The sequence below is a fragment of the Lactuca virosa genome, chromosome 9 (genome assembly GCF_052849685.1).
Source record: "Lactuca virosa cultivar CGN04683 chromosome 9, Lactuca_virosa_CGN04683_v6, whole genome shotgun sequence".
NCBI classification, from domain to species: Eukaryota; Viridiplantae; Streptophyta; class Magnoliopsida; order Asterales; family Asteraceae; genus Lactuca; species Lactuca virosa.
In genome coordinates, this window is record NC_136434.1 from 113,451,165 (window position 1) to 113,473,323 (window position 22,159).

The window sequence follows — 22,159 nt, forward strand, 5'->3', positions numbered from 1 at the left end:
TCTCAGTTCCGCATGAATAATCAAGGTTTGTCTCACGAACCACCTATGCATAAAATATAGGTCAAACCTCATTCTAAAACCCTAACCCCAAAGTTTGACCCAAGGTCAAACTTAGCCAAAAGTCAAAAAGTCAACCTACTGGTCAACGGGCGCGCCACGCCTTCTACTGGGCACCCCGCGCCCACTACATGACAAAAATAACCGGGATTCGGTTAAAAAATCAGACGTGTCCAAAAAAGCCCAAAAGCGTCTCGCGTCCTACCCTGTCCAACCTATATATATTTTGACTTAAACAATTAGGTCCATGTCTCTAACATTCAAATCTGGATCTCCTTGATGTCTGAATGGATAAAGTATCCAACATTATCCATTAAGACCTCCCAAGCAAACTAGATCTAAAACCCTAATCTCTAAAATATCTAAGATTTCATTTTTCTTATACATGAAATAAAAGAAAACATGTAAGCACTCAAAGATCCACCCAAAAGGTTAAGTCTAAAAAGTAAAATGATCCAAACACCATGGAGTTTTCCAAACTCCATAGATCAAGCCATGAAGGGACCAAAACACCATAAAAGTGGACTAAAACACCAAAATCTCTTAGAACCAAAGATGAAATGTAATAAAGCAAAGATCTTTGCAACTTACAAAGGTCCAGAAGTAGGGAGAATGCAAGGATCTTCAAGCTTCAAACTCCCAAGAATCACCTTTATTGATTCCTTCACCAAAACTCTTCAAATAAGCAACAAAAATGGTTCAAGGAGAGAGGATAAGCTCACAACACTCAACGAAGGCTAGGATTTCTCTTAAGGGACGTTTTAGGTAGACCTGACAAAATTTGGCACGACACGACAACCAGACACGAACCCGACACGAAATTAATGGGTTTGGGTAAGAGATTTCGACACGTTTATGTAAACGGGTTGACATGACACGACACGATAATTAAACGGGTAAGGTTAGGGTCAAGACTTTTGTGACATCCCCAAATTCACGGCCAGAAAAGAACGGTTTAATTTATGCTTTTGAAATAATTTCAGAGTAACCATTTGATTAAAAGTGTTGCGGAATTTGTTCCCAGAAAAACATAATAAATATGTTATCAAATCATTTCCGAAGAAATGTATTTTATTCACTTAAACCATTGGGATGTCATTGTCAATACAAAAACATAAGCATAAACAAAACTTACATTCATTTACACTAGCGATCTACTTCTCTTTTAATCTCTCAATGTAAAGCAACTTCGTATCGATACCTGTGATACAAATAAACTGAGTGGGTCAGGTTTGGAAGCCTGGTGAGCATATAGGGTTTTCAACCCACAATAAATAATAAACTTATTAAGTTCTCAATCAACAATAAATTTATTAATTTCATCAACCAAAATAACCCTAATTACCCATTCCCATTATCCTCACTTTACGTCCCTAAAACAACTATCACAAGGGACCTAGCCTAAGGATTATCACTAGGGGTGACACCATTGCTTTGGGGTTCCTCAGCAAGTTATGTCAAATAAAACAAACATCGGGGTGACAACATTGCTTTCCCTCAGCAAGTTATGTCAAACAAGACATCCTAACATAAAACAACCTATAAAGTGACAACATTGCTTCCCTCTGCAATTTATGTCAAATAAGACATGAAGTCACATCGTTGCCATGTGCTAAGTCCATAACTCTTATTTATCGACAATATTTCCCACGGGAGTTCCTCCCCGCAATACATGTCAATGGGTTTTCCATATGCTAAGTCCATAGCTCTTATTCATCGACGGTATTTCCCACGGGTGTTCCTCCCCGCAATACATGTCAATGGGTTTTCCATATGCTAAGTCCATAGCTCTTATTCATCGACGGTATTTCCCACGGGTGTTCCCCCCCACAATACATGTCAATGGGTTTTTCCATACAGCTGATGAACATACTAAGGGGTTTCCCCAACCATACATGCCCTAAAGGCACTCATGAGGGGAATAGAGTACAGCGAATGAACACTCAAGTCCATTAACACCTTCAGGTTGCGAGCCTGCTAGCGTTCCACAGACCGTCTAGAACAATCCATGGTTGTCATCCATACTCTGCTGAATGACGGGGGTAAACGTTTGGGTAAGGGCTTTTCTCATATTGCACCACTCACGCCAACGTTTGGGTAAGGGCTTTTCTCATATTTCACCACTCACTCTCAACTCATGATCTATATCACTGATCATCTCATCTATCCAACTCACCTTTCATCACACACCCACTATTTAACTCATGATCTATATCACTAACTCATGAAGCTCGTCCGATCACTTCATAAAAGAACAAAGACTCCAAAGCCCTTCCAAATAAAAGTATAGGGAAAATACTGATAAAGTACTCTCGTACGCTCCCGTGCCCTGACACGTAATAGTGTCAAAAAGATGAACTAACGGATGAACACATAGTTCAAAAACACCTAATGAACATATAGTTCAAGAACACTTTATGAACATATAGTTCAAACATACGTACCGATTACAAGTCTACTAACGTTCCACTGGACTATCTAAAATAGTCTGTGGCCATTGTCTATACTCTGCTAGATGACTAGATCATCTTAAACATCGATACCTCTCATCACTTTTATTTCATCACACATCATCTAATTCATCTACCCATGTTTTACCCAATATATTTGTAGATAAAAATATATATATAGTTTAAAACTTGTATAAAACATCTATTCAACAGTCACCTTATTTAAACAATCAATATAATTACACATAGCACGTATTTTAAAGAAAATACTTCATATATATGTGTAAGGTGAAAGTAACTACATACTCACTTGATTTAACGATAATCGGGCAGCATTTCGTTGCCTAGAATGATCGTTTCTAATAAAACCGGGAGTTTTATTGAGAAACCGGGCTCTGCGAGGGTCGGGCTTCGAAACCGAAAAAATAAATTTACCGGGCTTCTCGGGCACTCCGGGACGTGTTCCGGGTGTTGGAAATGATCTCGGGGCATCGGGGGAGGTCAAAATGCTAAAAATATGAGTTTAGGGGTGAAAAAGGGCAAAATCCCAAAATTACCCGGGAAGTCTCGCATGCCCTTCTATTTATAGGGTAGTCCGAAGGTCGGCTTAGAAGAGAAGTCATCAGGCGAGGACACGCGGCAGCAGGGCGAAGGCGCGCAACACATGGCTCGCATGTGCGAGGGTCTCAGTGGCAGCCTCCGATTGGACCGCGGTCTAGTCCGAGGCTTCGGACGTGGCTTCCTTCTGCGAGACTCGGACACGAGGAAAAGGACACGCGTCAGACTCCTAGTGGACCCCTTCGGATGACTCAGCAGCTCGGATGACTCATCCAAATTTTGGACACGTGGCATGCTCTAAGCGAAGGTGACGTGGCCGAAGCCACCTATGCGAAATTTGTTTTCGTGCCAAAACTTCTAAAATCCATAACTTTCGCATACGAGATCCGTTTTTGACGTTCTTTATATGCACGCGTAGGTAAAATTACGCTCTACAACTTTCGTTTAGACTTTGTCGGCTAATTTTGACTTTAATTTTTAAATTATTATTTTTAACAGACCGGGACAGGAAATCCGTTAAAAATTCATAACTTCTTCATCCGACGTCCGTTTTCATCAGACTTTTTACCGTTGTGCTACTAATGACGAGACCTTCGATTCTCGTTTAGGTCGTGTCGGCTAAAAATCGCTTGATCTAAAATTCGAGTTTTTAGCTGTCTACTGCTAAGCTGAAACTTCGAAAAATCATAACTTCCTCATACAAAGTCAGATTTGGGCGTTCTTTTTATACCTACTCTCGGTTTAACGAACACTACAAGTTTTGTTTAGATCACTAAGGCCAAAAAGTAGTTTATCGAAAACTCGCTTTTTACGACATTCGGCACCGTGCCGGTTTTGTCGCGAAACTTCGGCATTCTTTATATATCCGTAATCCTTGTCACGCTCACTACAAGTTTCTTAATAGATATCGGCTTTATCTAATATTTATTTTCGACGCTCATTTTTATCCTTAATTAATTAAACCCTAATAATTAAGCATAAAACACATAATTCACATAATTTCTTTTCATTTATTCTAAATGAGTTACAAAGGTTAACCTAGACCATTATGTCAATATTAATGCCTAGCCTAGAAACATGAGCGTTACAACTTTCAACTCGAAGATGACTCGAATATAACCCATTTGATTATATATAACTTTTTATAAATTTCATATTTTTATAGATATTTTAAATATTATACATTTTTTCCCGTTCCACCTCCCAATTCCAACATTTCACTTGTTCATTTTTTTTCCTCCATGGGAGAGTGGGTGAGCTTGCTTTCGAATGTTTATAGTTTCCCGGCTAAAAATCACCTGCTTGTGTGACTCTTACTTTTGAACATTTAAAATGTTTCAACCCGACATGACACAACATATTTATATGGTTTAAACCTTAACCCGAAACCCGACACGAAATCAACATGAAAATAAACGGGTTGACACGACACGACACGATAGTTAAATGGGTTGGGTTAGGGTCAAACACTTTCAACCTATTTAATGTCTTGACACGGCACGAACCCGACACGACACAACACGTTTGCCAGGTCTAGTTTTAGGGTTAATGGAGGCTGAGAAATGACATGTCCTGGGAGTTAATGCACCTTATATAACCTTAAAACCCTAAAAACACGTTCGACCCACTGGGCTGGAGGCGCGCCACACCTTTTAAAGTTTGCTCCGCGTCCCTTCCGATAAATTCCAGATTTTTCAGCAAATGCGATAAATGGCTTCCTTCTTCGTCCCATCATTCTACTTTCTTATGGACTGTAGAACCCCAATTAATGAGTGAGAAAACATAGTCAGAACTCAGATGTTACATTTTTCCATAGAGCTATTTTGGAAAGACAATTTTGGATTATACATATATTTACATGGTATTAGAGTCGACATCTCGCACCCATGTGACTTAACACATCTACGTCTATCCTCATCAAATCTTCGACTCTGAGGGAGACTGTTAGTGTATCTCACATCGGTGCAACATGTCTTATAAGTGATTATATATGTTGGAGTCTTCCATCTCATAAGAGTCCTTTACAAAAACAAACTTGACTCCACATATATTTACATTTCTTTCCAAAATTCTACAGAGATTTGGTGACAAATTTGTCTTATATACAATATACAAATATACATTATGCATTTCATTTGATGGTCATGTTAATTTAAATGAATAATGATATTAAATCTATCAACAAAAAGTAAATTATAAATGAATTTTGTAAAAGAGATACATTATTTAAGGAACAAAAAATATCATTTTGATATTTCTCCCAACCTCCTCGACCACCACCATACTTTTCCCTTTCAATTATTTTTCGGTTTTTATTTTTATTTTTTATTTTTTATTTTCCGGTTTTCTTACTCAAAGGGTTTCCGGTTTGACCGTATATATATAAAGGATTTTCACCGGCTCCTTTTTCTTTTAATTCACTCTCTCTCTTTCGTTCTCTGTTTCGCCGACTGCTTCTCTCATTCCTCGCCAGCTTCGCACACATCAATTTCACCGGTTTTCGCAATCATATCGCCGTCTTTCCGGTGATATCCTCCACTTATCCGATCTACGGCGATCTCTTAACTCCTTCGGTCTCACACTGGTGCGTCAAGCTCTTTCACTACGTTCGTGCTAATCATAAATCACATGATTATAACCCTAACATATATATTGTAATTTGATTCGGATACTTCTCGTTTGATCTTCTATGGGAGACTCTTGACACTTAAAATTAATCTGTTTCCTATGATCTAATTAATGTCTTAGCATTGCGGATTCTTTCTTTTTTCTTTTTATCTATGCACGGTATGGCGATTTTCTGTTATCGCCGATTGATGTCTCTTCAACTTTATACAAAATTTTGGCAATGACGCAAGTATGATGGAACGTCTTATTGAATTTTGTAGAAATGTGTACTTGTTGGATTGCTGCGTGGCCTTTTACTCTCTAGCAAGCTCCATTAATTATTACTGATGTTTATCTTTTCTGTACATCATACATAATTACGTAGAAATATGGATCTTGTATTTTTTAGGTTAGTAATTGGGAGTTCGGGTCAGCATTGTAATTAGGGTTCCTTTTTGTTGACATCATTATTGAATCTGTATTCTGTAGTAGTACATTTCGCGCATAACAAGATATGTTTTTAGTTCAATCTGTGTCCTCAAGGGTGCTTGGAAAATTGGCATATAAATGCCATTCAGATTATTATCATAATGTAGTAACTTTTGGGGGGAAAAAGAATGGACACTCTTGACGAAGGTGTTATATACTTATATTCTTCTTGGAACACATTTGTCACCCAATATGACTTATTTTGTCAATTCTGTTTCTTCTCTTTTTTTTCCCTGTATCTTATTGGTCATGGTGGTGGATTTACCTGAAAAAGGCTTGGAATGTGTATTTTTCTAGTTATCCATAGAATCAGAGTACATATGAGTAATGACATGATATCTTTGGAACTTTAAGCATAAGAAGCATGTGAAATGTGGTTAGTATTATGTCTATGAGTGTTGAATGTGCATGTAATATCTTCACAATACAATTACATTGAGGGGTTAATCAAATGCCAATGGTTAATGAGGCTATATATAAGTTGTTAATGAACGATTCTTTAACTAATGTTAAAATTATTATGTTAATATGTATATGCTAATGCTAACTCATGTGAATATAGATGCCAGTTGCAAAACTTTTGGGCACCAGTTCTGCAGATGCAATGAAAGCAGAGGAAGGAAGTGATTCCTTGGATACCTTCATCAAACAAGCAGTTGGAAAAGAACCTTCATTTTCATTTTCAAGAACTGGGGATAGCCCTGTGCAGTGGATACAATTACTTCATGCTTTGGATCAACAAGGTATTCACAAATCTTCTTATCTTTCAACATTAGCTGCATGAAAAAAGACAAATATACCCCTAAGTCTAACCTTTTTTGTGCAGATCTCCCTGGTTGGCCCTTGTTGGCTCCTATGAAGATTCAGATGCAGAAATGTGAGAAATGTGCCCGTGAATTCTGTTCACCTGTCAATTATCGAAGACATATACGAGTTCATCGTCGCTCTTTAAAGTTCCATAAGGTTTTATTATATCTTTATTATAAATTTAAATTCAATTTCATGCATCTTTAAAGTTTAAACTAATTGCTACTATCTTTTCTTATACATATATGTAGATATTTGTTTGTTGATACTAAATACTTAATACACTTGTCTCTACTTTCATTATATAGGAGTCCCAGAAGTATAGGGATTTATTGGGGGCATTTTGGGACAAGGTAAGACTCGAATCTTTTATTTATATTTGGAAAGTTTTGTTCTTTAACCAGTTTTTTGTGCTCATTATTATTGTGTCTTATGTAGCTCTCATTCGATGAAGCTAAGGAAATCATGTCTTTCAAGGATGTTAACCTGGAGGTACTTTCTCTTTTCTAATTCATTCTTCTTTAAATTTTGTAAACAATTAATTAATGTGTTGAATATGATTACGAAAACTATGTTATCAAAGTAGTTAAATATTTAATACAACCCATTTCCATTTTAGGAAGTTCCAGGGTCTTCAATAATAAGAAACATTATAGCAAATCTCCGCAAGCCAATCTTTCTATCTCTCCCACAAATTTATGTCAAAGCTGGCTCTATGCTTGTGGTAAGTAATCAATCACATCTTATTTCTAACATCTTTTAACTCTAAATGAATTTTGTTATTTATTATTAACATTTTGTAATCAATTATATGTTATAACTTATAGGACATAATCCAAGGTAGACCTTCTACTTCTAGACTTCCAGTTTCCTCCCAAGAATTATTCAGCATCCTAAATGATGCCAGTGAGACAACATTTCTAAGTGCTGGAACTGCTGAATCATTACAAAAATTCGTCTTTGATGGAGAAGCTGGTAAAATTGGGCTTGAAATCAAAAACCTAATTGCTGCCACTAGCTTTCTTTTCGAACAAAAATTGGTATTTTCTTTTTCTTATTTAATTTATTAAATTATATTAGAAGTGGTAATAATAAATAGAAAACTTTACATACATACAGGTCAAAGCATGGCTTGCAGACAAGGATGCTGAAGCATTAAGATGCCAAAAGTTACTTGTTGAGGAAGAAGAAGCTGCTCAAAGGAGGTATGTAGTTTTCACTATTAACAGTTTCTTCTTAACGAAGTTTTTTTTGACTTTTTTTATTTTATTTTATGTAGGCAAGCGGAGATTTTGGAAAGGAAAAAACAAAGAAAGCTAAGACAAAAGGAACAAAGAGCGAAAGATCAGTCAAACGAAGTCAAACCGGATTTATTTGAAACAACAACTCCATCCACAGAAACATCCAGCTCTCCAACTTGTGCGGAAGTCGATTCATTTTCTCCAGATGATGATGATGATGATGATGATGATGTCATCGTTCAGTTTTCAAACAATGTAGAAGAAGAAGAAGAAGAAGATCTGAATGTTGTGGAGCCCACGGAGCACCAAAAGGTGCACGGGAACGACTTACATCAGATGGTGGCTCGATGGCAGGTCCCGAAATCACAAAAAGGCGGTCGAAATGGGTTTTACGGATCCAAAAGGGAACAAACACATAATAAGCATAGAGAACAAAGGACTAATGTTGTCAATACTAGTAAAATATGGACGAAAAAGCCAAAACCGGAAAATGGAGGGGTGGAAGTTGTGAAATCTAGAGTACAAAACGACGCAACCAGTCAGAGCCAGAGCCAGAGCAACAACTGTCAGCTTATGATTGGTTCCATATCTGTGACAGTTAGAAGTCCAGGTCAAGGTCAAGGTCAAGGTCAAGAAAATGGAAATACAGAAGTCAAAAAGAACAACGTCCAGCCTGGCAGGGAACGTTCCACTGTCAAAATTTGGAGGCCACGTCATGACTCAAGAGGTGTATCTGGAGATAGTAAAGTAAAAGGTGAGAATGGTCAAAGTCAAACTCCGCCTACGTGTCAGTCAAACGATGACAGTGACGGTGGAAATGAGCCCGAAGCAAAGCTCTTCTCTCTTGATGCTGCAAAAGCTTTTCTTGCACAAAGTACACCCTCTCTCTGTCTCTATAAAAAATGTAACTTAAATTTGTGGTTATTTATTTAGTAAATAATAATAATAATAATATGTAATGTAGGATGGAAGGAGGCAATATCGGGGGAGCATTCCAAGTTGATTTTATCTTTATCATCATCATCATCATCATCATCAAGAGAGGAGCCACCTGGCGAGAATAATGAAAGTTCAAGCAATAATAATATGAATAATAATACGAATAATAATTCGAGTATTAATAATACGAATAATGTGAAAGTGAAAGTGAAAGGAAAGTTTGTAGTGAAGGGTGAGAAAGGAGGAGGGGTGAAGACAAAGTATATTCCAAAACAGAAAGGTGGTGTTAATTAGGAAGGGGAGGGGGAAGAAGTGAAGTGAAGTGAGTTTAGGTTGATTGATTTTGATTGATTGATGGTTATACGGAAGGAAGAACAATGTGCAGCTTTTTATTAACCACAACACAACAGAGTGAGAGACATTTTATTAAAAATATTATTGTTTAGCCGGAGGTTCCAGTTTTACGAGTGGGTCTTCTGTCCTGATTTCAAGGTAAGAAAGAAAAATGATTCCATATCCATATCCAATATCATACTAGTTTTTTTTTTTTTTGATCTTGTGGGGTTTTTTGGATTATGAATCTGGATAATCTTTTGGAGGTGGTGCTTGTTTTTGTTTTTGTTTTTGATGATAGGATACACTATTGAAATAATCGCAATGCAAATGCAACAGCTCGCATCTGTTTTTGGTAGATTGTTTGTTGAATTCAATTGATGTTTTTTTTGTTGGAAGAAATTGAAGGTGAGAAATGAGATTTGTAGCAAAAGGAGTTGGGATGGACTCCATGTAATTATGATTCATGAAGGCAGTAATGAGTTTTATTAGTTTACATGTACAAAATTTTAAAATTATTATTCTTATGGAGGCTGCTTCTGAGGTCCCTCGACCCTGTATTTTTTTGATAAAATTTTACCAGAATCAGGCGGTAGTGACGATATGAACGAATTTATTGCATCTTGTTCAACTTTGTCCAAAATAGAAAACGATCCAGATTTGAATAGATTCTCAAAACTAAGTATATTATTCACTTTGATTTGATTGTCAAATTTGTACCATCTTGGTAATCCATAAGATGGAAGAGACTAAGAAAAAATTCTTACTATCTTGAAATTCATGGGCTGGGTTCGGGGACGGTGGCATCTACTTTCGCCTCCGTTTGGTCATGTTGACATCTCTATAAAAAAATTCTTACAAAAAAAAAACACGTACAATATGTAAAAAGTCTTAAGTCGTAGGGACTATTGAGGGCTACACACTTTATATTACATCTTACAAACTTTACGTCATATTCTGGATACCTAATGACACATGATATGTAAAAAAAACCACGTACAATATCGTTAAGATCTTTAATAAATCTTGTCCAAAGAGTCTTAAGTCGTAGGGGACAATTGAGATTTTCCGTATGGGCCGTTCTCACCATGGACAACCTTGATAAATTTGACCAAATAATGCATCGATATTATTGAAAAACACATAAAGATCACAAACTATTTTATGACAGCAAGAACATACCCTTTGTGTGTAATCATGTAGACCCAAGTATGTTTGCTAAAATCATCAACAATGGGCACAGAAAATTTATATCCATCATAAGAAATATGTTTGTATGGTCCCCAAACATCAATATGAACCAAATAAAATTTGTATAGAAGATGATACACTAGTAGGAAAGAGTAAGTGGTGATGTTTAGCTTTGAAGCATATTCAATCGTCTGTTTGAATCCGATTCTAATATATTGTCATCGAGTTTTAATCTGATTATAATACATAGAGAAAAAAAAAATCTATTTTCCTATTCATTTGATCAATAAAAATGTCAAAATAAAAAAAAAAAGTTAAAAAAATTAATAGATTTCATATACATATTTTATATGAATAAAAATAAATGAGAAAAAAGAAAAGAAAATATATAACTTTTCTAAGGCATATGAACAATGAAATGTCATCATATTTTAGTTCAATTTACATGTACAAGATGATTCGAACAAATTACTTAAATCAGTCAGCAAAAATCAAACAACAATATCTAACACGTCACCTTCTACTTCCAACTCCTCTCTGCCACGTGTATACTTAACCATAACTCAAGGTTTCACAGTCACCTCCACCCATCCTCCTTCAATCTCTCTCATCCTCACAAATCCCATTTTTTACTCTCTTTCTCACACCAAAACTCTCATTTTTGTCTCACAAGTCATCCACCATTTTTAATAAAATCTCTTCACAATTTCACAAAGAAAAGCCACCGGGAAAAAATGTCGGGTGGGGTAGCCCCCAGCAACGACGACGTAGTTAGAGAAGAAACAAAATACGAACAAAAAACACCACGCTCCAGAAGGCAACCAAAATCCCATTTCCTACGTCGCATATTCTCCTTCCAACAACTTAACTCCCTTGCCCTGGTGGTGGTGCTCTCTGCCTCTGGCATGGTCGCCATTGAAGACTTCGGCTTTGTAGTTCTCTCCTTCTTCTACATGTACTTCATGTCCAAGGTCGCATTTCCCACCCTCTCTCCGGCCCACAACCAATCCGTTTTTGACGACAACAACAACCTCCTCATCCTCTACTGTTTCCTTGGAGCTGTCATTGGGCTATTTCTTCCGGTAGGATACATATTTGAAGGAATTCTTGAAGGAGATAAAGAGGGTATCAAAGCAGCGACTCCACATGTATTCTTGTTGGCTAGCCAGTTGTTTCTGGAAGGGGTGGCGTTTTCCGATGGGTTTTCGTTGCCGATGAGGGCGTTGGTGCCTGTGGTGTACAATTCGACAAGGATATATACGGTGATGTCGTGGGTGAAAAGTGAGATATCGAAGGTGGATGATGAGGATTTCCATGGGAGTAGAAGAAGGTTGTTAATTGGAAGAGTGTTGGCGATTGCTAATATGATGTACTGGAGCTTTAACCTGTTTGGGTTTCTATTGCCGTTTTATCTTCCTCGAGCTTTCAAGAGATACTACTCTGATGCCAAGAAGATCAAAGATAAAGATCGATGAGGAAAACATTAATTAAGGCTCTTTTTTTGCAAACATATATATATGATACATTTTCATTTTTTATTAGGATGTATATATAGGGTGTACTAATTAGAAGACCTATAACTTGATGATGCATGTGGTTTTAGGTAGACAAAGGTGGTGCTGTGAATTGTGATGCCAGCCGGCGATATTTGTCGATTGACAAGTGTAAGTTGTGCTTATTACTTTGGCAATTTTAGTGAAGATGTGATCTTGTAAAACGTTAATATTGAGTGCTTAGAATCCCTCCAATCAGGGCAAGGACACGGGTGTTCACCCGGAGGTTGGAGTTTTGATGGTAACAAAATTGTGAACCATGAACACGCATTTGCATCATTAAAAACCAGAAACTACCCAAACTAAATCGTGCCATGAAGAGGCGGATAACCTCATGGTGCCCCTAAATGAACAAAAAATCAAAATCATTAAAAAGCACAAATTATAATGTTCAACAAGACTTGATTTAGAGCATCAATTCAAATTGAAAGCAAATGGTCTCTTTCCACCCCAAATGAATATCTAACCACCTACCAAAACATGTTTGTCGGAAGATAGCCTCACATGACAGTTGGTTGAGTTCACCACACTCTTTATGGCGTTACAAAATGGATTGTTCTACACATTTCAGAGTTGCTCTTTATATTTTTAAGTTGTTCTTCGTATTCCATAATATAAAATACATTTCAGAATTCTCTATAGATTGATACTTTTAACCTAACTAGTTATCTAATGTATTGGGGCGTTACTAAGGCTAAATAACTACCTACCCAAGGCATTTCATATGAATTCATACTACAATCCGGACTATTGTATTTCACATAATAAAATTTCACTTAATTTATTGAGGCGTTACTAAGACCAAATAACTACCTAGCTAAGGCTTTGCATATTAATTTATACTACATTCCAGATAAGTACTTCGCATTCCGGACTATTGTATTTTACTTATTAAAAAACATTAAATAAATACAGCTAAAGGAACCTAGAACTTATCCGTAAAACCTCCAATTTGTTGGAACTAGATGTTATTTTTTATTTGTATAAGTTCAAAATATTGGTGCATATTGCAAAATGGCATAAGTAATGGCCATTTAGTTTAAAACCTAATAGTGCAATAGGCTGGGTTAGTTTACTCAATTTGGAATGTCATTCGGTTGGAACAAACCATGAACTTTTTTCTAGGATTAGTCTTTGTATTCATAAAATGAATCACATAACCAAGAAAATATATAGGAGAATGACATGATAAAGCTTTCAGTTAAACTTACTGTTCGGTTGGGACAAATCCTGAACTTTTTGTCAGGATTAGTCTGTGTGGTTGATGTGCAAATTCGAGAAGGGTGCCCATAGCCACAAGGGTTTGCATCATCAAATATCTTTGATGTCTTCGAATTGTGAGCTTGAGTTAGAGATCATTGATTTAGTTGAAGAATAAACAATCATAAGATAAGAAATCGTTTGTTCATGAAGTAGCCTAAATTGATATATAAATGAGGAATATATCAATTAATGTCATGTCATCAGTTATTATGCCATTTCACCAATAAACATGGAGATGAGTACCCGTGGGTAACATTTCAACAAGACATATAGTTCGTTGGGGGGTTTTTGTACAAAGATGTTATGTTGATTGTGTATTTTAAATATACCAAACCGTGATGTTGTTTTTTGGACGACTTTGAAACATAGTTATCCTCGTGAATCCTTTTTTTTCCATCAATTAAATTTTTATCGGTAATATTTTGCCCCTCACCAAAAAATGCCGGTTACCATAAGGTAATATTTGAATAAAACGTATAGTTCATTGGTGTTTTTTACAAATACCTTACTTGGAATGTATTTTTTTTTACCATACTATGTCATTTTCCCTGTAATCAAATCCATTTTGTTTGCCTTGTAGAAAAATGGTATTGTTTTATGTAAATTAAATTTAGGGCTTTTAAATTTGTTTTGTTATGAACGTATTTCCTTTTAAAAAATTGAGGGGTATTTAGATTATTCTGCACCTGCATGTTCCAAGTCCCAATGGAGTTTGAAGTTCTCAATTAAAGATTGGAAAAGGCAATCGAAGTTTAGCAACTAACACAAAATTTCGTAACATAATAGCAAAATTATAGTAAACTTGTATTCGATAACGTGGATATAGTTGTTTGGATAGAGTATTAGCAATAAAAAGTAGATGCTTCATTTCTTCCAGAGAACGATGTTTGGATTAAAAGGGCCATCTGGGTTCTCAAGATTCTCAACGGCCGAGGAAGTTACCCAGGGAATTGATGGATCGGGTCTCACTGCCATTGTTACAGGTAAGTAACTCGCCTCATCTTCCACTTAACTGAAAATGTTCTCATTTTGCCTTCCAAGTGTTCGATTAAAGTACTAACCGAACTCTGTTTCAATTTTACCTTCCAAGTGTTCGATAAAAGTACTAACTGAACTCTATTTTTGTTATAATTATTCCATGATGCTATTTCAGGAGCCTCAAGTGGCCTCGGGACTGAAACTGCACGGGTTCTTGCACTTCGTGGAGTCCATGTAGTTATGGCTGTTAGGAATACGTCAGCAGGAAGAGAGGTCAAAGAAGCAATCCTAAAACAAATCCCATCTGCCAAACTCAATACCATGGAGCTCGATCTCAGTTCCCTAGCATCAGTAAACAATTTCGCATCAGATTTCAAATCCTCAGGTCTTCCACTCAATCTCCTCATGTAAGATCAATAATCCCCATCGTAATGCTATTCAAATTGTTAATTTCTAAGATTTTTTAGTCTTTATTCCGTTTTTCCAGAAATAATGCAGGAATCTTAGGAACCCCATATATGCTATCCAAAGACAACATAGAGCTACAATTTGCAACCAATCATGTCGGCCATTTTCATCTAACAAATCTTCTCCTGGAAACCATGAAAAAAACTGCACTTGAAAGTAGAAAAGAAGGAAGAATTGTGAATGTTTCATCACGTAGACACCAGTTATCTTACAGCGAAGGGATTCGCTTCGACAATATCAACACTCAATCTGGGTAAATTACAAAATTCGATTCATAATTTCTCATTATTTGACTCTTTTTATCTTTCTATACTTTTGACTGTGTTTGTTATAACTTGTAAAAGGTACAATGCTTTATCTGCATATGGTCAATCAAAGTTAGCCAATGTTCTTCATTCTAACGAGCTTTCACGTCGCTTAAAGGTACTCTAGGTAACCGATTACCTGTTCTCCAAGTTAAAAATTGGTATAATATAATGATCGATAATGAGAATTAGGGTTTCACAAGCAGGAAGATGAAGATGAAGCACCCATAACTGCAAACGCGGTTCATCCCGGAGCAATTCCCACCAATATCTTCCGCCATCACACCTTTTTTGGAGGTGACCTAATTACACTAAAAAACATTTTTTTTAATATATAATGAATTTATGTACAATTGTTTGTGGGTATTGATGCAGGACTTACTAACGTGTTTGGAAAATTGGTGCTTAAAACTGTGCAACAGGTGATTGTTTAAGAAAATTGAAAGTTAAAAGAGTTTGATTTTATATTTTTATATGATATGATTGTTTGTTGTTATTTATATTTTAACAGGGAGCAGCAACTACATGCTACGTGGCATTGCATCCTCAAGTGGAGGGGATGAGTGGCAAGTATTTTGGTGATTGTAATTTAGAGGAAGCAAGCAAAGAAGCTAATGATAGAGAATTGGGAAAGAAGTTGTGGGATTTCACTACACATTTGATCAACGAAAATTTTACCAATTAATCTCAAAGATACAAACATGGAAAACCTTGTTGTTGACAATATAATCTTGCGAAAAGCATAATGTGTGTAAAAGTATATGCAAAACCCTGTTGAAATGGCGATGCCTTTTGGAACCATGTCTTCTCAAGATTAAATCAGCTTATGCGACACCTTTCAAGCTTGCAATATAGCTAAAAGCAATCTCAACTTTCTCGATTAATCTTGATTATGTAAAAGGTTTGATGAGACTAAAATCATCGATGCTTAACTTAATAAAGCCTTAAACAAAATTGAACTCTACAAACCCAAATGGAATTGATGAACACATTGTCTCCATTTAAATCAATAAAACGGAAAAATAAGAGTAAGATGAAAGTTGATTAAGGGAATAAGTCGGAATTCAGAACTATCCTTCAACTACCAAAAAAAAAAAAAAAAAAAAAAAAAAAAAACTTAAAGAAACAAAATCTGATTCAAAATTGTGATGTTTCTAAGGCTAAAAGGCGTTTGTAATTTTTTTTTCTTCTTTTTACACAACAACGTTTGTAATTTCAAACTGTCTATGTTGTGATTGTCAATTATATAGTTTCACTAATTTTTAAAGTTGCATTCTTTTACTCTTTAACAAAAATATTTATAAACCATATATTGTATTGCTATTACGCTATTAGTCACATATTTTTATATCTTTCGACTAGAAAATAAAAATGCATTACATGATGAACACATCACATGGCATTGTGGTTAAACAAAACAAATGAAAAAAGGCACATGGCATGAAACCATACATATTATTATTTTTTTAAGAAAAATATATAAAATTATAATGTCATATTGTTTCCATCAATGTGTTTTGAACAACATAGAAAAATAAATCATATTTTCGGAACAAAAAATATAATGTTTATGTTTAGAAACATGAGATGTGGATTATCGCGTCCTTACTTTTATTAGAAAATGATACATAAAAAGTACGATTTGGTATTTTTGATTCAAAAATTGTCTAATTAAATAATTGATTGATAAGCAGATGTTATTAGAAAACTAACGAGAAACTAGAACACATAAAATTACATAGTTATTAACATCAAAGGGTTTCACAATCACGACATCCAACTAACTTTAAATTTACGGAATGTAAACAATAACCAATTATACAAGATGATCACTACATTATCGAAGAAAATTTGTTATCTTCTTGGACCGAACGCTACCAAATTCCGATTCATCTAAATATACTAAAGCATGGTCAACATAATCGAATACATAACATTCTTTTTGGCCTTCGACATCTTTAATACATAATACCATATCACACACTTATCTATCGAATTAAAGTTAGTTGAGGGTCATATTTCCATCAATTCCTAATACTATTAGACCATCCTTTATACCCACCAATCAAATACCACATATGTGGTGGGTGCCACATCAGCACCACATTCTCCTACCATTAGCATGAGATACCTACCACTAACACACCACTCCTACTCATTTTTTTAATTGAATTTAATTCAAAAATACATTAAAATAATTTTTTTAATACTAGTTTTCCATTAAATTAAAAGACAAAATTACATTAAATAAAAACTACATTAATCGAAAAAAAACTAACAATAAAAATAAAAATTATATTACTTAAAAGAAAAAAACTAAAAATTCCAACCATAAATAAAACAAACTACCCCATACGTCTACGTTGGGCTCGAACCGACTATTTCATTGCTTGGAAAAGTTCCAAGTCTTCGCCCTCGAGGTCGTCCGCTTTCATTTTCAAGATTTCCATATCGGTTTTTGTTTGGATCGTCGCTTGTGCCTCTTGAAATGATGTTTGTGCTTCGATCATTTTTTGCTCCATCCGAGTCATCACCTCGGCCTTCGTTTCTTGAAGTTGCACATATCGATCAAATTTATCGCCAAACATATCCATAACACTAGAATTCGAAGATGTTGAAGCCGCTTTTTTTTGGCTTTATTTCTTCCAACGGGCCGACGAAGAGGTTGGTCGTTTTCAAGATCTAGCGGATCGTCGTTGATGTCGATGTGTGTTCGGCCGTCCGATTGTTGGGAAGTTGCATCGGGGTTTCTCGAACGTTTTGAACCGGAAGATTGCGAAGTTCCTTCCGTTTGCTCTTTCCATTTTGGGGCGTCTTTCAATTTTAGCCACGGTTTCATATACGGAAAAGCTTTGTGTGTTGGCGTTGTTTTTCAAATTGCTCCATTGCCGCCTTGAAAACATCAAAGTCGTTCGAGCCGCTTTTGCGTATGTTTAGGAGGTTGTTGTAGATTCCTCCAAACTCGTTGCATTTTAGTCGAATATGTCGCCATTTCGACGTAATTTGATCGGCGTTTCGAGTTTCACTTTCCATTAACTCGTAGAAAATGGCTCGGACTTTCTCCCAAAAACTTCCGTAAGGCTGACTATCTCCTACAATTGGATCTTCGGAAGCCGCCACCCATGCCTCCGCTAACTTTTCTTCTTCTTCTTTTGTCCATGGGACCCTTTCTTGGGCGGTAGTGGGTCGGACCGGTTTTTTTCCTTTTTTCTTTTTTGGTTGAGGTGGTGGTGAAGGTTGCGTTTCCGCAACAAAATCCGGGTAAAGTGGTGGTTGTGAGCTTGGTGGTTGTGAAATTGGTGGTTGTTGTTGTTGTGACGATTGGTGTTGGAGTTGTTGTAGTTGTTGGAATTGTTGAAATTGTTGGTATTGTTGTGAAATTTGTTGTTGTTGGAAAGTCCGAAAAGGTTGATATTGTTGTTGGAAAAGTGGTGTTTGTTGGATAGGAGAACCGGTTTGAAGTAGATTGATAAAACCGCCTTGAGGTGACTCTATAGTCGGGAATTGGCGAGGTGTTGTATCTAACGCAAAAGCGTTATCGGGTTTGCGATTTCTATAGTTTGGAGGGGTATTTTGGTTGGGATCCATGATTTTTGGTTGTGAAGATGTAGTGTGTAGTTTGTGTATAGAGAAATAAAAGAATGGTGTAAAAAATAAGGAGTAAAAAAGTTGTATTTATAGGTAAATAAATTGTTTAATTTTTTTTTAAAAGAAACTAGCCGTTCAACGGCTATAGCAACGCTCAAATGGAATGCTTCGAGTTGATTGGGCGTGCGTTTCCGTTGTGCCGAGCACGAGAGACAACGACAACGTGCCACCACGAAACAACGGGGTAGTGTGCACGCCCGTTGTTCGTGGCCAGCTCAACCACGAACGTCCTCGTGCTCGGTATACCACTTGGCCTTATGTTACAAATCTTGTTGGAGTTTTGGTCATGGAAGATAATGTTTAAAATGTAGGTTTAGCTATGCCATTTTTTTTTGAATAGTTAAATAGTCATGAATATAGTTAAATCATATGATAGAATTCCCTCCTCCTCCCAAAAAAAAAACAATCTTTTGTTTCGAAAGAATTATTTTCTATTTAAATTATTGTGAATTTGTTTTTTTACAAACAAAATAACTTGCATAAAACTTTAAATACTATAAAAACCAATATATATATATATATATATATATATATATATATATATATATATATATATATATATATATATATTCAGTTTAATCACCCAAGTAATTTTTTCTTCTCAATTTAATCATTGAAAGTTTTATTTCCTTAAACCACCTTTAACCAAAAAAATCTTACATTTGTTTTTTGCAAGTCATTAATGAAAAAAAAAAAAATACAATCGGTGAAAGAGGAAACTAGAAAAAAAATATTTTTATAGTTAAACCTAATATTTTAAAAGTTAGTTTTTTAATTGACACGGTATGGTGACCAGATCATGGGCCAACCGATTCAACCACCAGGTTAATTCGGTTTTAAAAACTTTTATGCATTTTACATATCCCCCCTCACAATATATGTGACATCCCCATTTTTCACAGTCAGAAAAGACCGATTTTGTTTATGCTTTATAAAAATCAGAGTACCTCTTTTAATAAAAATGTTGCGGAATTTGTTCCCAGAAAAACATGATAAATACGTTATCAAAGCATTTCCGAAGAAATGTATTTTTATCCATTTTAAAACATTTGGGATGTCATCGTCAATACAGAAACATAAGCATAAACAGAACTTACATTCATTTATACTAGTGATCTACATCTCTTTTAAATCCCTCAGTGTAAAGTAGCTTCATATCGACACCTGTGATACAAATAAGCTTGAGTGGGTCAGGTTGGGAAACCTAGTGAGTACATAGGGTTTTCAACCCATAATAATTTAATTATTATGTTTAAACATCAAACAATCAACCCAATTACCCATCCTCATTATCTTCCTTACTCTTAAGGATCTACCCTAAGAATCATCTATCCTGCATTCGTTCATTTCGAAGCCCATTGCTTCCAGGGTTTATATGATAGACACTAAGTCCACAGCTGTCAATGCTTGTTCGTAAAGCACTAATTCCATAGCTGCTAAAGTTCATTCATCGGGTACTAAATCCATAGCTACTGGTGTTCAGCTAATAGGTACTAAATTCATAGCTACCAACGTTTATTTAACAAGTACTAAGTCCATAGCTACCAATGTTTATTCTATAGGCACTAAGTCCATAGCTGCCAATGTTATTTGTTAGGCACTAAGTCTATAGCTGCCAATGTTCACTCATATCATCTTTCATCTCTTATCATTCATCTACCCATGTTTTACCCAACATATTCGTAGATATAAAATACATATACATTTTAAATTATTTAAAACATGTATAAAATCGTTCATCCAGCATAGAAAGCAAGTATTCAAATAATATGCACACATACCACGTAATTTATATAAAATACTTCATATCTATGTGTAAGATGAAAGTAACCATGCACTCACTTGATAAGGTGGTGACTCGGTACTCGGACAACGCTTCATTTACTTTAAAATAATTTCCTTCGATGAAACCTAGTATTATTACCACTAGATTTTAGTCTAATATTTACCGTGACTAATTATTAGTCTTATTATTATTATTATTATTATTATTATTATTATTATATAAGCGTTTAAACAATATTTTCCAACCACTATGTACAGACAGGGGCCAGACATAAAACACCGGAGGGCAGGATCATTTTGGCATATAGCACTTCTGAAATCCAACAACCCAGGCGGCCCTTCAAACCGGATTCCCCGTACCGTGAGTGGTTAAATAGATATTATAACGACATTTATATAACCCATAATAATAGCTCAAATAATTATTATAAGGTCCTAATAACGTTAGTATATTTAAATAAAAGCTATATTAAAAATTAGGTAGATTCCCCGTACCGTGAGTGGTTAAATAGATATTATAACGACACTTATATAACCCATAATAATAGCTCAAATAATTATTATAAGGTTCTAATAACGTTAGTATATTTAAATAAAAGTTATATTAAAAATTAGGTAGACGTATCTTACCTACGATGGGATTTGGCTAGAAGTCGGGCTCTGCAGGGGCAGGACTTCCGAGCCGAAAGCGCTTCTTCTTGGAGCCGTCGAGCGCTCCGGGGATTTCTTCTAGCGCTAGGGGAGTTTTTGGGAGGTTTAGAGAGAGTGTAGAGAGAAGAAAGAATGAGAAATGTGTAAAGAAAATGAGGGTGAGAGAGGTTCTATTTATAGGGTGAAATATGGCTGAACTTGGTGCCACATGTCACCATCTGGTGGCAAGACTTGGGAAGAAAGCAATGGCCAAGATTGTGCCACGTCACCCATTTTCGCACAGCACACTTCCGACTTCTAAAATCCGTAACTTTCGCATACGAGCTCCGTTTTTGACGTTCTTTATATCCACGCGTAGGTAAAAATAAGATCTACAACTTTCATTTTGACTCCGTCGGCTAAGTCTCGAGCGATCTTAAATTTAACAGTAGGAGGAGATTATACTGTTAAATGACCGTGAAAAATTCATAACTCTTTCATACGGACTCCGTTTTTGTTTTTCTTTTTATCGTTGACTTCCTTTTAATGAGAGCTTCAAATCTCATTTAGGCCGCACATGCCAAAAACCGCTCGATCTAAAATTCGAGTTTTGGGCCGTGCACTGCTATGCCAAATCTTAGAAAATTCATAACTTCCTCATACAAAGTCAGATTTGGGCGTTCTTTTTACACACGCTCTCGGTTTAATGTATACTACAAATTTTGTTTAGATCACTAAGGCCAAAAAATACTCTATCGTAAATTCATTATTTACGTCTCCCGGTGACGTGCCGGTTTTGCCGTAAAACTTCGACGGACCATAACTTTTTCGTTATAACTCGGATTTCGGTGTTCTTT

General features: G+C 35.8%; 3 protein-coding genes across 3 annotated transcripts; all 3 read left to right on the forward strand.

Moving 5' to 3' along the window:
* The first annotated feature begins 5,469 nt into the window (after nt 1–5,469).
* Nucleotides 5,470–10,028, forward strand: LOC145140920 (C2H2-like zinc finger protein). The gene is made up of 10 exons (XM_079074303.1): nt 5,470–5,649; nt 6,724–6,904; nt 6,988–7,124; nt 7,277–7,321; nt 7,407–7,460; nt 7,588–7,692; nt 7,796–8,008; nt 8,088–8,173; nt 8,248–9,083; nt 9,174–10,028. Exons 2-10 carry the CDS (start codon nt 6,724–6,726, stop codon nt 9,440–9,442), a joined length of 1,926 nt encoding a protein of 641 aa, XP_078930429.1. The 5' UTR covers nt 5,470–5,649; the 3' UTR covers nt 9,443–10,028.
* A 1,378-nt stretch (nt 10,029–11,406) lies between these two features.
* LOC145139679 (uncharacterized) lies at nt 11,407–12,147 on the forward strand. Its single transcript, XM_079073418.1, has one exon. The coding sequence runs from the start codon at nt 11,407–11,409 to the stop codon at nt 12,145–12,147; it is 741 nt and encodes a 246-aa protein (XP_078929544.1).
* Nucleotides 12,148–14,154: 2,007 nt separating this feature from the next.
* On the forward strand, nt 14,155–16,058 carry LOC145137701 (short-chain dehydrogenase TIC 32, chloroplastic-like). The gene is made up of 7 exons (XM_079071842.1): nt 14,155–14,471; nt 14,642–14,873; nt 14,954–15,187; nt 15,279–15,357; nt 15,446–15,536; nt 15,615–15,661; nt 15,751–16,058. The coding sequence occupies exons 1-7, from the start codon at nt 14,348–14,350 to the stop codon at nt 15,922–15,924; spliced, it is 981 nt and encodes a 326-aa protein (XP_078927968.1). The 5' UTR covers nt 14,155–14,347; the 3' UTR covers nt 15,925–16,058.
* The last annotated feature ends 6,101 nt before the right edge of the window (nt 16,059–22,159 follow it).

What these genes read in the sequence shown, in the direction of transcription:
- LOC145140920 (XM_079074303.1), top strand. Translation starts at nt 6,724, where the DNA reads ATGCCAGTTGCAAAACTTTTGGGCACCAGTTCTGCAGATGCAATGAAA. An exon ending in TCAAGGATGTTAACCTGGAG is followed by an intron (nt 7,461 to 7,587) that starts GTACTTTCTCTT and finishes TTTCCATTTTAG; the next exon opens with GAAGTTCCAGGGTCTTCAAT. An exon ending in GAAGAAGCTGCTCAAAGGAG is followed by an intron (nt 8,174 to 8,247) that starts GTATGTAGTTTT and finishes TATTTTATGTAG; the next exon opens with GCAAGCGGAGATTTTGGAAA.
- LOC145139679 (XM_079073418.1), top strand. Translation starts at nt 11,407, where the DNA reads ATGTCGGGTGGGGTAGCCCCCAGCAACGACGACGTAGTTAGAGAAGAA.
- LOC145137701 (XM_079071842.1), top strand. Translation starts at nt 14,348, where the DNA reads ATGCTTCATTTCTTCCAGAGAACGATGTTTGGATTAAAAGGGCCATCT. An exon ending in AATATCAACACTCAATCTGG is followed by an intron (nt 15,188 to 15,278) that starts GTAAATTACAAA and finishes AACTTGTAAAAG; the next exon opens with GTACAATGCTTTATCTGCAT. An exon ending in TGCTTAAAACTGTGCAACAG is followed by an intron (nt 15,662 to 15,750) that starts GTGATTGTTTAA and finishes ATATTTTAACAG; the next exon opens with GGAGCAGCAACTACATGCTA.